Genomic DNA, 16,023 nt, shown 5'->3' with positions numbered 1-16,023 from the left:
CCTGGGTTGGATCCCTGGGTTGGGAAGATCCCCTGGAGAAGGGAAAGGCAGAATACTGCAGTATTCTGGCTTGGAGAACAACATGGACTGTACACTCCATGGGGTCACAAAGAGTCTGACACAACTGAATGACCTTCACCTACTATTTGATCTCATGAAGTCTCCCTACCAAAAGTTCCCACTGTATCAAGTCCACAACTCTTTACAAAGCAGTCTTACTTTGTGTTCAACCCAAGATCAAAGAGAAAAATTTGAGAAAAAAAATTTACCTTTACTACCAACAAAGATTACTCAGCAACATGGACAGAGCTGCCTGAGCTTAGGATTGTGTCATCTGAGTTTGAGACACAAAAAAGGCAACAGAGAGAAGAGAAGGCTGCCTGTTCCTGGTGGAATTCTTGTGTTTAGGTAAAGGTACCACACTTCCCAGATCTTTCAGATGTTAAGTATTTTAACCTCATTTTATCACTCACCAGCTACCCGGCACCCCCCAGCACAACATGCGAGCTTTTTATGTCCTGCTCTTGAGGATAAGGCTGGCAACACTTGCATTTGTGCCCCACAGGCACTATAACTAGACCCAAGGGCTTGTGGAGCTACCCCTCGGAAACAAGTAAACCATAAACTCTTCTGACAGAAAACACGTACCACAGGTTAACATAAGCAACTACTGAGAAAACTACAGTTTTCTCTCCAGACCATGTATCAGTCTGAACAACTTACACCAAATGTGTAAAAAGGAAGAGGGGAAGTCAAGCCAAGGACCCAATGTCTGTACTGAAGGTCAGTTGCTCTTGCACCTTCACTCTTACCTATGTATTTATGTTTTGCCTTTGGGGTACGAGACAGTTGAGAAATTTCACTTTCCCCTTTTAGAGGGGGGGAAATTTCTTCTTAAGAGTTACTCCGTGGGGACTTCCCTGATGGGAAGTGACTGAGTGACTGAGACTGCGCTACCCAGTGCGGGGAGGGGGCAGGTTCGATCTCTGGTCAGGGAGCTGGGCAGCTAAAATACATAATCTTTTTTTTTTTTTTTTAAGGAGTAACTCAATGGCTAATCAGAAAATATACAGGTGTTGGGGGTGAAGTATCCTTTCAGGGTGGGGGTTGAAGGAGCAAGTTTCTCACAGTAATGTAAAGATACTTCTCAATTTAGACCCACAGAAAACAAATCTGCTATTCATGCAAGACAAGATGTCCCACCATCCCTTCTCTCTATAAACCTGGGTTCACTGAAAGGTTGTTTCCGTAAATACTACCTAACTTCACTGCATGTGCCTGTCACCACTGGTCAATGGTACTATATCCTAATTTCCTCAAGCAATCAGGACAACAGAGAGCAATATATTTAAAAAGCAGGCTTTTAAACCATGTTCTACCCTGCAGCACAGTCTCAGTCAACTTCAATTCTACCCCACACCACTTTGGCATCAGAGCCTCAGGTTTCCACTGTCCAAAGTGGCCGGTGAACTCCAACACGGTGTTACAAAGCACAGCAGCCTTTGTAACCCTCCGCTACCCAGAACCCTTCACCATCTTTTGATCAGGTTCCTCAACACTGGGTGAAGGCTAATTCTATTAATATCAAAGACAGTCAACAATGCTTATGTTTTATGCTATTTCTTTAGAATTTATCAAACATCTGAAAAAAACTAGAAACAAACTGGCACATTAAAGATTAGCCTCTAACATAAGCTGACCTTCCCCACCATACCATCTTAGAAAGTCTAAACTGGTGATTCTCAACCAAGACATTTGACAATATCTGCATTTATTTTTGACGGCCACTAAGGAAGCCCAAAATGTCTGTCAGTAGTGCTCAGATTAAGAAACCCTGGTTCAAGCTGAAGTTCTACATTATTAGATCTTAGTCTCTTACTAGGTCTCAAACCAAAGGAGCACTTAGATCTCAGAATCCAAAAAATTCTCGTATAATCTCCCTGGGCCATTTCTTCCCACAGCACATCAAGTGGGCAGATCGTGATCTGTCACGGTAGCATTCACAAAGGGAGATCTTAAGACACTCTGTGCAAGCTGCTGATCCAGAACTAAGGCGTGGGCAACTCTGAGAAGTCATACTTCTCGAATTTAAAGTCATGCCATAAACACAGTCGGAGAAGGCAATGGCACTCCACTCCAGTACTCTTGCCTGGAAAATCCCATGGATGGAGGAGCCTGGTAGGCTGCAGTCCATGGGGTCGCTAAGAGTCGGACACGACTGAGCGACTTCACTTTCACTTTTCACTTTCATGCATTAGAGAAGGAGATGGCAACCCACTCCAGTGTTCTTGCCTGGAGAATCCCAGGGATGGGGGAGCCTGGTGGGCTGCTGTCTATGGGGTCGCAGAGTCGGACATGACTGAAGCGACTTGGCAGCATAAACAGTGGAAAATTCCAGCCCACAAGAATCAGTTACTCTGGACTTTGCAGTATTGGTGAAAATTCAGGTTGTCCCTGTAATATAAGTTATAGGACACCCCATCTAGGCTGGTAGAGTGGTGTCCCTACAGACAACTTCCACATGTGTCAACTGCCTGCAAACCAGAGCAGTAGCAGGTGAAACACTGATGACTGGCTCTGAAAAGGAAAACACCATCCAAAGCCTAGGTAACCAACTAGTGACAAGTTAAGGTGAAAGTAACAAGGCCAGGCTGCGGTGGGGAGCAGGCTTACAAAGCTTCTGTGTACACTGGCACATTGACTTCAGCTCACTAACAAGAGTCAAAAAATACCCCAGGAGACAATCAGGACCCACACTCCATTTGCCACAGGTTGGCGAGACTCACAGGATCACAACAGACACACACCGAGTCTGCAGGTGGGAATCTAAGTGTGATGTTTAAAGGACCTTGAGGTGAACAGGAGACCTGGAGAACATGCAAATGACTGGAGGCCTGAATAAATATCTTAGGGGAACAAGGTTCTGCATAACCCAATTTCCCCCCCTAACCATTAAAAACTACAGACACCTTAGGATGTTGATCCAGCCAGTGTTTGTTGGGCGGGGAGGGGGGGGGGGGGACGGCGCCTCAGTACTGCACTAATTTATCTTGGAGATGAACCTAATGGTATCAAAGTTTTAGTTAACTGTTTCAGGGGCTAGACTTGGCAAAACCTTACTTTTCTAAACTTAAGGAACATAACACAACCTTTCCCATCAGTACAGAATTAGTTAAAAACTAAATTAATCATGCAACTGCTTTCTGGGCAAGGGGACAAATCTACACCATCAGCTCAAATGGAAACCACTAAATGGAAGCACCAGGCTACTGGATACAGGCCAATTCTCCTGTTTTGTGAGCCAAAAGTTCTGTAGACAGATTAAAAATCCTCGAGATCAACTATGCTCCCTGACTTATTTGTGGGGCCAACCTTGAAGAACCCCTATCCTCATGGAAATCCCTAAGCAGACAATCGGAAAATTTGAACTTCTAATATTTTCAGCAAAAAAGCAAAACTTTTCAGTTAACTAACAAAGCTATATTACAGCAATATAACTGCCCAAGATCTGTCCGCCTGTTATTTCACTCTTGTCCCATTTGGAACTCCCTTTTTGGGTGAACATTAAAAACCATTTTAATGTTGGGTTTCTTAAAAACCTCAGAGCTCAGTTGGTAAAGAATCTGCCTGCAATGCGGGAGACCTGGGTTCGATCCCTGGGTTGGGAAGAGCCCCTGGAGAATTCCATGAACTATACAGTCCATGGGGTCGAAGAGTCGAACAAGCCTGAACTTTCACTTCAAAAACCATCTTAATCCACATCACAGGACCAATATCAGAGATGAGAAAGAAAAACGAAGCTGTGTTAAGAGTAACATTTAAATTTCCTATCTCCTTACTTCTGCAATTAAAAAAAAAATCGGGGCAATAATTCTATATAGTCCTTTCCTGCAGTCACTAAAACCAGAAGGAAGTAGCCTTCACAATTCTGTCCTGCTGGAGGGTCAGAGGGTGGTGAAGGTACTTAAAACCAAGCAGGGCTATACAATACTAACAAACAGAAAGGTCCACTGAAGTTTTAAACAGCAGTGTAAAACTAATTATGGGTCGCAAAAGGAGATGCAAGATGGGGGATATCAAAATTTCTATTCGGTCATCTAAACTTCTAGAGAAAACTACCTTTGGAGTCTCAAGTTCCCACTTCCGGCTTTAGGGAGGGAAAAAAAAAATTTCTTTCAGCTTTCAAAGAAATAAAAACACCCCCAACGAAAACGCTCTCCTTAAACTTTCAGTAACTAACCCAGCAGCCGTACAACCGCCACTTACTAGATGAAAAGGTCTGTCCAAAGACCTGTGGACCAAAAAACGTGCTTTGGTTTCTAAAGCGATGCCTTCCAGACTAAATCTGAGAGCACCTCGAGTTCCTAGATTACCATTTTTCAATTTTTTTTTAGAAACTTTTTTGTTGACGGTTCTGCACAAGCCGCTGTGGCTCACACCAACCCCTGTATTCTCCAAAGTAACTTGTCAAGACAGGACCAATAAAAGCGGAGACCTAATTCGATCTTTACGGTGACACGCATTTATTGCCCTGGTTACCTCCAGATTCGAGTGGCAGGGAAGGATAATTTAACATCCACACACACCTAAAGGGCGAAAAGTTCAGCTATTTGAGAACCTCATAAAATGACACAAGTACCGCAGCGGCGCACTGAGCGCTTTAGTGAAGTTGCAGGGAACACGGGTCCAACTTCGGCCTGGGCGGAATTTCCCCAAAATTTCTGGAGGGAGTGGGGGCGGTTCGGAGCTTCGTTGCACCGCGCAAAGTGGGTCTCACGTGCACCGCCGGGCTCCCCGGGGGAGAGCTGTGTACCGCATAGGCACAGCGTGCGCCCTCTGCCCGGGTCCCGGGAGCGCCCCGGACCACGCGGAGGGAGGGCGGCGGAGTCCCCTGGGGGCCCGCGAAAGGAGCGTGGGGCCCAGAGGCCCGGTGGGGCCTCCCGGCCCGGAGCCCGAGAGCGACCAGGGCCTCACCTTACTGCGGTCCTCCTCCTGCTGCTGCAACACCTCGGGAACCGCGGCCATGGCGACGCGGATCTCGAGCGGGGCCGCCTGGCTGTGCGAGGAGAGAAGAGGCTGGGCCGCCGCCACCGCCAGGGCGCCTCTCAGGGGAAGGGGCGGCCGCGGCCCCGCCTCCGCCAGCCTCCCTGCCCGACGGCGGCGGGAGGCCTCGAGATTCCGCCACCGTCCCAGCAGCCCCGGGAAAGGCGAGCGGCGCCCCCACGTGCTCCCCCAGGGCGGCCTCCCCCGTCCCCGCTGCCGTCCATCTTGGAGCCGGGCAAAGAAGCGACGCGGGGGCCTACCCTCGCTCCGGGCCACCCGGAAGCCGCCAACCGCAGGGCCGCCCTGGGGACGCGGAAACGCAGGGACTCTAGCAGCGAGGCGCGTCTCAAGAAAGGGTGCGCGCGCCTGTGCCGGGGGAATTTATTACTCAGCCAGAGCCCAAGATGGCGACGAGCTCTGACGTCACGAGATCTCGCGAGAGAGAAATGGCGCGATTTAGAGGCGCCCGGGCTCCCGCCGGAGGGAGGGTTTCCCCATAGAACGCTGGAAAATGCACGGAGCTGGGGGGCGACCAGGGATAGGGGCGGGGCATGAGCGCCGCAGTGCTTGCTGGGGCCGCCGTGCCTGGGCGGGGCGTAGCCTGAGGGCAAAGCGCGGGACGGACGAAAGAACCGGTCCGCGGAGACGTTCGCGCGCTGAAGCTAGCGGAGGGGCACCGGCTTCTGAGGTACCTCCCTGCCGGCTGTTCCCTACCGTGATTCTCGCGCGAGGAGTCGCCGCCGGCCTGGTCCTGTGGGGCTCCGCCGAAGCGCGTACATGGCGGCGGGGCCCTACTGACCGCCCCTGGCGATTCAGACCGGTCGGGAGCGCGAGTGCCCAGTCTTGAATGGATCCTAGCGGCGCCCACTGTAGGGGGTGTGAGGGGTTAGATGAGAGCTCTCCCTCCATGCTGCTTTTCAGAAAGTCTGGTTTTCAATCTTATGGTTACCTGGGGAGAAGGGGGTAGGAATAAATGGCAGATTTGGGAGTGACATATTGTTGCTCTTGTTCAGTCGTGCCCGACTCTTTGCGACCCATGGACTGCAGCCCAGCCGGTGGACTGCAGCACGCCAGACTTCTGTCCTCCACCGTCTTCTGGCGTTTGATCAAATCCATGCCCATCAAGTTGGTGACGTGAGCTTCCCTGGTGGCTCAGACGGTGAAGATAGTGATGCTCTCTCACCGTCTTATCTTCTCTTGCCCCCTTCTTCCTTTGCCTTCAATCTGTCCCAGCATCAGGGTCTTATTGGAAAGACCCAGTCTTTCCTTATTGGAAAGACCGCTCTTCACATCAGGTGGCCAAACTATTGGAACTTCAGCAGCAGCCCTTCCAGTGACTATTCAAGGTTGATTTCCTTTAGGATTGACTGGGTTTGATCTCTTGGCTGTCCAAGGGACTCTCAAGAGTCTTCTTCAGCACCACAATTTGAAAGGGTTGTGACACATACCCCACTACTTCTGAAGAAGGAAATGGTAACCCACTCCAGTATTCTTGCCTAGAGAGTCCATGGAGTAGCAAAGAGTCGGACACCACAGCACATATGCAAACAAGGACCTGCTGTAAAGCACAGAAAACTCTACTCGATACTCTGCAGTGGCCCATATGGGATAAGAATCTTAAAAGAGAGGGGATATATGTGTATGTATAACTGACTCACTTTGCTCTACACCTGAAACTAATATAACACTGTAAATCAGCTATACTCCAATAAAAATTTTTTTTTTCCCCCAGAAATCTGATGTTTAGGCATTAGTGGTTAAACTGCTAAGTGTGACCACCAGGCCTCTCTAGCGTCCTGTCCTGTGTTTCTTTGTATCACACAGAGTTCCCTTCATAGGCGGCAGTTGGCACCATAGTGAGTGTTAGGGACACGTTGTCCCAAGCTGTCTGCTATTTCACATTTAACAAATGCTGGTCCTTCAAAAGTAGTTTTGTACAAATGGTACCAATTCCAAGCTCACCTGCAGTACAAGACAAGAAATTGACTGATAAGCTGTTGGGACAAGGAATAGCAACTTTATCTGGAAAGCCAGCAGACCCAGAGGATGGTGGACTAGTGCCCCAAAGAGCCATTTTTCCAGAGTTAGAATTTAGACTCCTTTTATCCTAAAAGAGGAGTGGCATGTCACTGGTTGTTGCATACTTCTTGGTGCAGGAATCCTTTGTTCTTGTAGCTGCCCAGGGAGGTCTGGTCACAATGCTCCTAAAAACCTCAAACAAGACAATTATTTTCTGTTCTGTAACTTTTTATGCTTGGAAATGTGTTAATACCTTTAAAGATCAGAACTCTGAGAATGGGCCCTCCTGTATATTCCAGGCTATAGGCATAACATTCTCCTACAAAAGGTGCAAAGCCCACATTAAGCCCCGGCAGGGAACTAAGGTTAGAATTAAAAGAATAGATCCAATATGGAGTCATTTGTTCTCTGTTTAAAACATGTTGAAAAACTTATTGAATGCAATTTTAAAGAGCAATATCATACCGTTGCAGCTTTCACTTTGATAGTTCAAACATTTAACACATCTAACACCACTTTTTCTTTGATAGGAAAGCAAAAATTACAAAGGCCTTCAACGTTACAAGTATACCAGAGGGAAGTGAAAAAAAGTCTAAAGATGGAGGTATTTCAGACCATCTGCAGACAGCTTCAGAGTTCAAAGAGGTTTTTTGTAGAAGCAGCCCCCCGTGTTGTTTTCTCCACTTCCTCTTATTTGTGTGGCCGGAAGAAAAGAGTGAACCCTTATGAACAAGTGGACCAGGAAAAATACTCTGATTTGGTCAGGTCTGTCTTGTCGTTCAGAGGCCATGCTCGGACTCCACAGTCTCTGTTCGAGGAAGATGCTTTACTCTACGGACCGGTGAGTAAGAGTAAGGCCCCAAAGCAAGAAGAAGAAGCAGGAGTTCCACAAAACTGGTTTCCTCTGTTCAATCCAGAGAAAAGCATAAAACCAGACCCAGCAAGGGATCCTCCAGTTCCTCTGAAAATCCCTTTGCAAAGGAATGCGATACCAAGCGTGACCCGAGTCCTGCAGCAGACCATGACGTCAGAACAGACTTTCTACCTGGAGAAGTGGAGGCAGCGCATGATTCTGGAACTAGGAGAGGATGGCTTTGCCGAATATACTTCAAGTAATCTTCTCAATCCTGATTCTTAACAGTTATTATGTTTCCCAGAGTAGAAGGCACCCCTATAGCTAAGGAGGAGCTGCTTTCAGATGATAGTATTAACAGCGTTTTTTTATAACTCACTTCATTATCATGACAATCCTATGAAGCACAGATACCATTATCCCCATTTTACAGATAAAGCAGAGATAAATACTTTGACTAAAAGATGTATAAAATTCATTTGTTTTATAAGCTATAGACTTTATTAGAATTTCCTGTTTTATTTTTTTTTTAATGGAATAGTCGATCATCATATAATGGAGTTCTAGTTGTTGCTAGGCTTTCTGTTCAGAATCTAGTAAATGCCCCTTTGGTCTGCTTATCAGCAGTGACTGACTCATAAATTTAAAGACGCAATAAGTCAGAATGTGTGATCTGTATTTAGATCTTAGTAAACTGAGGTAGATGTTCAGAGCCTGCAACTCCTGTCCTAACTCACTAACTTGAACAACCAAGGAGAATAGCTTTTGTAAAACAGATTCCACCCAAAAGCAAGATGAAAGAAGAGAACGTTAGTACAGGTGAATTCGTTGCTCCCCAGCAGGATCACAGTTGTTAAAGCTAAGTTTGCACTGAGCATCCTTTAGTCCGCACTTCCCAGAGTGCAGGACATGCACCCATACTGGTCCAGAAGCACTTTAATTTTTAATACAGGAGTAATACTTATTTTGAGGCATCTTAGAACAAAGATATGTGTATGCATAACACATTAAACTTGTGGTCATATGTGTTTTAAAGGGAAAATGTTAAGTATTTAGGTGGCGTTTGGATATGGCGAAAATGGTCAAGTGCTATATAAATTCCTCAGCTGCCTCAGCCAAGGACTGCATGCTGGGGCTGACTACCTTCTTAACGTGGTTAATTAGTAACAACAACCAAATTTCTCAGCCTGTTAAACAAGCAGCATTTTTAAAAAATATTTTAATGGCATTTTAAGTTTTTTATCTGAAACACTAGAATTTAAAATGGACATTGTTTCCTATGGAAAGTTTTGTTTTGTTTTATTCTCTTTAAACCAGAAACAGCTTGTGGGAATCTAAGAAACCTGCTGGGATGTTGCGTACCTAGGTCTGTAGCTCTTGGCACAAAGGAAGGAAGTACTTTGCTGGCTCTTTGATAAAGGAGATGAGTTGTTTGGTTTGAGCCACCCCGATATCCCAGGCAGAAAGAAAACTGGTTGACTCCATGAAGTCAACTTTATAGATCTAGATTACTATGATATGATTTCTCCGTCAATTTAGGATCAACCTTAAACAGGCAGAATTAATTTTTTTTTTTAATAATGGGGCAGTCACATACAGATTCATGTCATGGCCCAAAATGAAGAAGAAAGAAAAAGAGCAGGAAGGGACGTCCCTGGCAGTCTAGTGGCTCCACTGCAGCAGCGCTAGTTCATCCCTGGTCAGGGAACTAAGATGCCACATGCTGTACAGTGTGACCAAAAAAAGACCCAGAACATAGGGCCATTTTCCCAAGCACCAATTTACCTTTTGAAGATTGCAGAGGATAAGAAAGTCTGACTTTGATTTATACTTGTGTTGATCCTAGTGGGAAAGCTGGGGTTTATTTTTTCCGTTTTTTTTGTTTTTGTTTTGTTTTGCTACATTGAATATTTGTTAATTCTAAAATACCCATGCTTGTCAGTTAGAATATAGGAGATTCATGATTTTTTTGTTGTTAATATAAGACTTGAAAACACTGCACTTTTATTCCTTCAATTTATTCAAGGAACACTCCAACTTAATTGCTATCTGCAATAATGCTTAAATCTTTTAAAATTTATTTTCACAAGTTGAATCATGTTTAATGTTCTTAGCTTTACCATCCTAAGGGATCCTGTAACCCAGATCCTCATGTTTGTTGCCTTGCACCTTACATGTGAAGAGCTCGCCAGGGGTGAAGACTGCACTGGAGAGTGGGTTGTCTCTTAGCTTGGCTCTTGATAAAGCCGTTTTTCTCCTTCCTGTTTTTAACATGTTTGTGTTCTGCTTCATTAAAGCTAATCTGTAGATGAAAACTACACTTCTTTTCCCTGGGTTTTAATTCCATAAGTCTTAAACATGTGTAGGCCTTTTATGTAATGATAAGTCCAATTAAGCCAGGTAAATTTGGAGTGGAATAACTTAGGTCCTCAGTTGAATTTCACTTCACTTTCTAAGTTGTGTCCCCAGAGCAATTCCATTTTTTGCCAGTAATAGAACTGACCTTTCAAAATCTTTGTAAAAACAACTTGGCAAAGGTACTATGGTTCGACATTGCCTCATTAGCTGAGATGACTCCCCATTTTCTGTGGGTGTGTCTCCAAGCACGTCTGTTTCCTCCTCTGTTTCTGTGTGTCACGCTACCTGATGGCCCCTGAGTTTTCTTCTTGCTCTACTGGGTGATGGGCTGGAGTGAGCATGGACTCTGAGGCCAGGCCCATGCAGCTTTTTGCTTTGGGAAGTTTAATAGCCACTGCCTGGGCCTCATTAAAATGGGGGTGAAGAGCCTTACCTTGCCAGGTTGCTGTGTTTGAAAGTTAAGTTTGAAAGTGCCAAACTTAGTGCTTAGCGTAGCAACACCCTTAATCAAGAGTCTTTCCTCCCTTAATCAAGAGTCAAGTGAATATATATCTCGCACTTGTTGAATATGTTTGTGTCCTCTTTTCTTAACTTAAAAGTGTATGAGGAAAAAAAAACGAGGACAGAGCCACTATCTCAGGCTGCTCTCGTCCTAAAAGCAAGCGCAGGTGCAGAATGTCATGTTTTCCTCCCCTCCCCCAAGCCCCACAACGTTAATCCCTGCATGCCTTGATTTTCATGCCTTTCCTGTCACTAAGCCTATTGGTAAAGGACGCTTCCACCAGTGTTCATAAGTCAGATTTGGTTGTAAAAAGAACCATAAACAAGTGCAGTTCTCTAAATGTCTAACAACTGTCACAGCTGGTTAACTTACTGGTTACCTACATTAAATGAATTCTAAAATTCACAGTGCTTTGTGAATTCACTAGGTATGGTCCTGCAGCCCCCAAATCTTCAATTCTAGCTTTGGCCTAATTCTACTAGAAATGCTTCATTTTAATCCATTGTATTATCTAAGCTCTTCTAGTCCCTTTTGTTCTCAAAGTGCGTTCTTAGGTTTCACAGGAGGCCGAAATACGGTTTCTTAGAGGTTATCACTTAAAGGAAATTCATGTGATTTTTAATTTCACTCTTCAGAGTCTTATAGAGTATTTGTTCTTTAGTACTAGCTTTGTTTGGGGTATTTTTTGTTGTCCCTTTCTTCTGATTTTCTTTTCAGACATGTTTTTACAAGGGAAGCAGTTTCATGAAGCCTTGGAAAGCATACTTTCACCCCAGGGGAACTTAAAAGAAAGAGATGAAAGTCTCCTTGAATCTGGCTACATCCAAAGTGTGCAGCATGTTTTGAAAGACATCAGTGGAGTGCGGGCCCTGGAAAGTGCGGTTAAACATGAGACCTTACAGTATGTGGGTCTGCTGGACTGTGTGGCTGATTATCAGTAAGTATATTTGATTTTTCACGTCAAGTGTGGAGGTGAGTTAATTCTGGGTGGACGCATGGTTCCCATCCAGCACTAGTTTTTCCTCTCAACTCCTGCTTCAAGGTAGAGCCTGTGCTAAGTCACATCAGGTGAGAGCCACATCATCCTTGTCAATCTAAGTGCCCAAGTCAGGGTGTTTGGCAGAGGAAAGATGTAACTGTCCAGTATGGCTAGGATGGCCTGTTTTCCAGCATGTCCGCCCGCCCCCCACCCTCAGGCAAGGTACCAGCCATAAGATCCAATCTGATTCCTGCATTGTTTTTCCTGTTTCTCTAAAAAGGACACCTTGGTCTATTGGCCCTGAAAATCAACTTTCTTCAAGGCTTCCATGCAGTGTTTGACATGCATAGGAACACTGAGCTCACTAAAACTTCCTGTGATCTTTAAATTGCTGCTGTTACTGTTTTCCCCACTTACTCCAGATTTCAAGGGTAGATATAATCTGCAGATATCCATATTCCCCAAAAAAGCATGTGAGCAATAAAGACGGTGGGGGCAAAATCTGTTAGTGTAACCTTTGGAACTCTGGTTAAAAGATACTGGGCTCTGGAGACATGCTGCCTGAGTTTGGTTTCTGGGTTTTCTTCTTAACTTTGGGCTACTTACTTAGCTTCTCTGTACCTCCATTTGTTCATCTGTAAAATAGGACAAATAATAGTACCTACCTCACAGGTTTGTTACAGAGGTTAAATGAGACATTCCTGGTACAGTACTTAAAATGTATACTATCTGTTCAGAAAGTGTTAGCCTTGTTATTTTGACCCTCTTCTGTATTTTTAACTGCTGTTTAGTATGAATGAACTGTATCCACTTCCATATTGGGAGCTCTCAGGTTATTTCTAGAGTTTCACAGTTACAAACTGTAGCAGTAACCAGGTCTCCTTGTGTTCTGTCTGGACAGTTTTTTTCAGCAGGTGCACAGGTTCATTGGTTTGTTTTGGTGAGCAACCTATGAGATATGAGTAAATCCAGTCGATCTGAAGTAGGCCTGGGCACGAATAGTTCTTAAATTCTCCAGGCACTTGTCACTTGCACCCGGGATATCAAACCATTGCTCTGTGGTACAGACCTGAAAGGGAAATTGCGGGGTCACAGGGAACGGGTGTTTTAACACTGTGTCTCATCATTCCAGTCTGCGTTTCAAAATAAATTAGGCTAAGCACCTTTTCATTTGTTAAAGAGCTATTTGTGGACTGTCCTACTGCAATTTTAATTTGGGTTTATACTATTAAGATTTTTTTCCATAATATTAAGTTCTATAAGTTATAGTACATTTCTGGAAACTGGTACATGGCAGAAGTCGATACTGTAGGATATTTTGATTTTATCAAGAGAACTGGGAATGGCAGCCCCCTGGGGATGCTAGGGCCTCTCTTCGTTTGCAGAGATTGTCAAGCTTTACAGAATGGAAAACAGTTCCAAAGATGATGTGTTACCTCTACATCTGCACCATCCAGTAGGGCAGCAGTGGGCCCTATGGGCCACTAAGCACTTGACTGGGGCTGGGCCAAACTGACGTGCGCTGTAAATACACAAACTAGATTTCAGGGAGTTTGCACAAAAAACAATGTAAAATATCTCACTAACAACTTTTTAATGTTAATTATATACTGAAATGATCATATTTTGGATATATTGGGTTAAATAAAATGTTAAGATTTTACCTGTTTCTTTTTGGATGTAACTACTGGAAAATTTTAAATGGTGTGTATAGCTCACATTTTCTTTCTTTTAGATAGCGCTCCTCTAGCCTGGTTTTATAAATACCTTGCATAGGTTCTAACTCCAGGGCTATGTTAACAGGAGGGTCTCCCTCTGAACAGCTGGTTTTGAACCTGAAGTCAAGGCAGAGCAGTAAGAGTGCTTGAGGGTCACTGGTTCTCAACCCATCCGCCTTGCAGTCCTTTTGACACGTGCGGTTGGCAAGTGTAAAACCCTACCAGGATAGGGGAGAGGAAGGAATGTACTAGTTATTTTACTAAAAAAAATGTGGCAGGACTTTTTCTTTTCCCTAAGATCCCTAATAGAAAGTAATATATCCCTGCCCTGTGTGTAAACTTCTAGGACAGGAACCAGGTCTTCTCATTTGAATTTCTACATATTGCTGGTACCTTTTAAGTGTTGATGGACTTGAGCTCCAGGTTTGCTTTCTGAGGCGCCATGATGCTTGGTCCCTTACAATGGGGACTTTGCTGCTGGTCTGTTGTGGTTCATTCTGATAGACATTTGAAGCAAAATCAACTAAGATAATAGCAGATGTAGTTTCAATTCCCTTGTCAACTATTAAACTGTGGAGGTCCAAAGAGAAGCCTAGAAAGTTTAGAGGCTTTCTCTGGGGAGACTTTCCCAGTCCTGGCCCTGGGCCCTCACTGCAGCCCTGTGGTCAACCCCTTCACACCTCGTCACTGACCTGAATGAGGGGCTCAATACCTCTTCAGTTCCAAGGAAAGCTCAAGAGGGCTGTCTGCTTGGAACTGGGGGCAATGGAAGCCATAGTCATTGCGTGACAAGCAGCAAACTATAGTAAGAACAGGGTTAACCTAACAGAGTCTCAGTTTGAGCTGTCACCTTCAAGGGCAGTTTGAGCTGTCACCTTCAAGGGCTTCCTTTGGTTTCTCTCTAGGGGCAAGCTTTGTGTGATTGATTGGAAGACATCAGAGAAGCCAAAGCCTTTCATCCGAAACACATTTGACAACCCACTACAAGTCGTGGCGTATGTCGGTGCCGTGAACCATGACGCCAACTACAGCTTTCAGGTCAGGATGCAGAGCCTGGCTTGCTTCAGGCTTTGCCCATGCCAGGCCATAGCGCCTTCAAGTTCTGTCCTGTGTGTATCTGACCTCTTCCTCTGTTCTGTCCTTCTGCACTTCACAGAGCACTTTCCCCACTTCCTGGGCTTTTTGTTGTTAATAGTTCTTCAATGATCACAGCGGGTTCTTTATGTTCATCTTTCTGTTCTTGTGTATCATCAGCCCATCTTAGAAACTGAGGCGGGAGCTCTCACTGCTGATTGTTTTGTTCTGGGCTTGCCCTGGAGTGAGAAGGGAGCGAGCCTCAGTCCTGGTGCCGCTGCAAACTCTGGAATCGCCCTGCTCTTTCCTAGGTTCAGTGTGGCTTGATCGTGGTGGCCTACAAAAACGGGTCCCCTGCCCACCCACATTTCATGGACGCCGAGCTCTGCTCCCAGTACTGGGCAAAGTGGCTTCTTCGACTGGAAGAATATACAAAGAAGGAAAAGAACCAGAATATCCAGAAACTAGATTAGGGGCAGGAAGCCTCATGGGAACAGGAAGCGCTTGTTCACAGTCGGGAAGTTGGGTCGCTGTTTGCTGTGATCTGAGATCAGGTGCCATAGGGTCTGAGAGCTGCATCAACACAGGCGCAACCAGTAACTTGGTGGAATTACTGCAACCAAAAAGGTGAAGCCAGAAAAGTTAAATTCAAAGAATCGGACTCGTGCCCATAAAAGACCAGCTCCGCTACCTCTGGCTGGCATTTCCCTGGATAAGGGGCAGGCAGCACTGGACTGGCACAGTGTTGGTGACTCTCAGACCTTCTGTGTCCAGGGCAGGACGTTCAGTCTTCACACTGAGACATTCAGGGCGGTGAGGTTTAGTGTGCCAAGCGCTTCCCTGGGGCACACCGCGGGGATGGGGCCACACACCCCCGGGGTGTGTATGCAGTGAGAATTCCTATCAGCTAACTGCTTCTGCCAGTGGAGGTTCCTAAATCATGCCTTAGGTTTTGGGGTTCCCTGTATTTCATACGAGGAAGAAAGGATCCATTTACCATTTTTAAAGAATAAACGTGATCTCTTAGCCTCCAGTAAACATTGCTCTCTGGAAAGATGGTGCACACTCCCCATATCGTTGCATTGCCCCTTGGCCTTCCTCCAGGTAATTCTTAGAAGCGGCTGGGCCCTCTCTGACAACCGTACTTCTGGGTATTTTGGTAGCTATCTTCTGGTTTGAGTCAAGGAACTGTGTACATGGACAAAATTGTTTATGGAATTTTCCAGCTACAGGGAATAATAATGACATGTTTTGGTTTTTTTTTTTCCCCCTGTAATCAGTGATAAAATTGATTAGTAGTCACTGGGTTTGGGAAACCTAAATAAACACCCACTACCACCCTGAGGGATGGCTCCCTGTTTCATAGAGTAGGTTAGCACTTAAGTTACAGTTGCTATCTTAAAATAGTAGGTGCTACAGTCATTTTTTGCTTTCATTAGCCATTAATTATAAGAAATAAAAGATGAAGTAAAGGCTT

General features: G+C 45.2%; 2 protein-coding genes across 5 annotated transcripts in view; one reads left to right on the top strand and one right to left on the bottom strand.

Moving 5' to 3' along the window:
* Positions 1 to 5,436, bottom strand: part of SNX5 (sorting nexin 5) — a 25,105-nt gene extending 19,669 nt beyond the window's left edge. Inside the window, exons 1-2 of one of the 3 annotated variants that reach the window (XM_027559661.1) lie at positions 5,304 to 5,436; positions 4,975 to 5,056 (exon numbers count right to left, since the gene is read on the bottom strand). In XM_027559661.1, coding sequence (XP_027415462.1) covers positions 4,975 to 5,025 — 51 coding nt within the window. In that variant the 5' untranslated portion in view covers positions 5,026 to 5,056; positions 5,304 to 5,436. The other 2 variants (XM_027559662.1, XM_027559664.1) reach the window with 2 other exon arrangements.
* MGME1 (mitochondrial genome maintenance exonuclease 1) lies at positions 5,328 to 16,023 on the top strand. 2 transcript variants are annotated; one of them, XM_027559666.1, is made up of 5 exons: positions 5,328 to 5,399; positions 7,593 to 8,174; positions 11,493 to 11,712; positions 14,378 to 14,510; positions 14,858 to 16,023. In XM_027559666.1, the coding sequence occupies exons 2-5, from the start codon at positions 7,661 to 7,663 to the stop codon at positions 15,017 to 15,019; spliced, it is 1,029 nt and encodes a 342-aa protein (XP_027415467.1). In that variant the 5' UTR covers positions 5,328 to 5,399; positions 7,593 to 7,660; the 3' UTR covers positions 15,020 to 16,023. The 2 variants fall into 2 exon arrangements, with proteins under 2 accessions (XP_027415467.1, XP_027415466.1); XM_027559665.1 differs by lacking the exon at positions 5,328 to 5,399 and adding an exon at positions 5,609 to 5,731.

Source organism: Bos indicus x Bos taurus, chromosome 13 (genome assembly GCF_003369695.1).
Source record: "Bos indicus x Bos taurus breed Angus x Brahman F1 hybrid chromosome 13, Bos_hybrid_MaternalHap_v2.0, whole genome shotgun sequence".
Taxonomy (NCBI): Eukaryota; Metazoa; Chordata; class Mammalia; order Artiodactyla; family Bovidae; genus Bos; species Bos indicus x Bos taurus.
Note: the sequence above shows the minus strand (reverse complement) of the source record. Positions and strands in the feature narration are given on the sequence as shown.

What these genes read in the sequence shown, in the direction of transcription:
- MGME1 (XM_027559666.1), top strand. Translation starts at nt 7,661, where the DNA reads ATGGAGGTATTTCAGACCATCTGCAGACAGCTTCAGAGTTCAAAGAGG. An exon ending in GACTGTGTGGCTGATTATCA is followed by an intron (nt 11,713 to 14,377) that starts GTAAGTATATTT and finishes GTTTCTCTCTAG; the next exon opens with GGGCAAGCTTTGTGTGATTG. An exon ending in ACGCCAACTACAGCTTTCAG is followed by an intron (nt 14,511 to 14,857) that starts GTCAGGATGCAG and finishes GCTCTTTCCTAG; the next exon opens with GTTCAGTGTGGCTTGATCGT.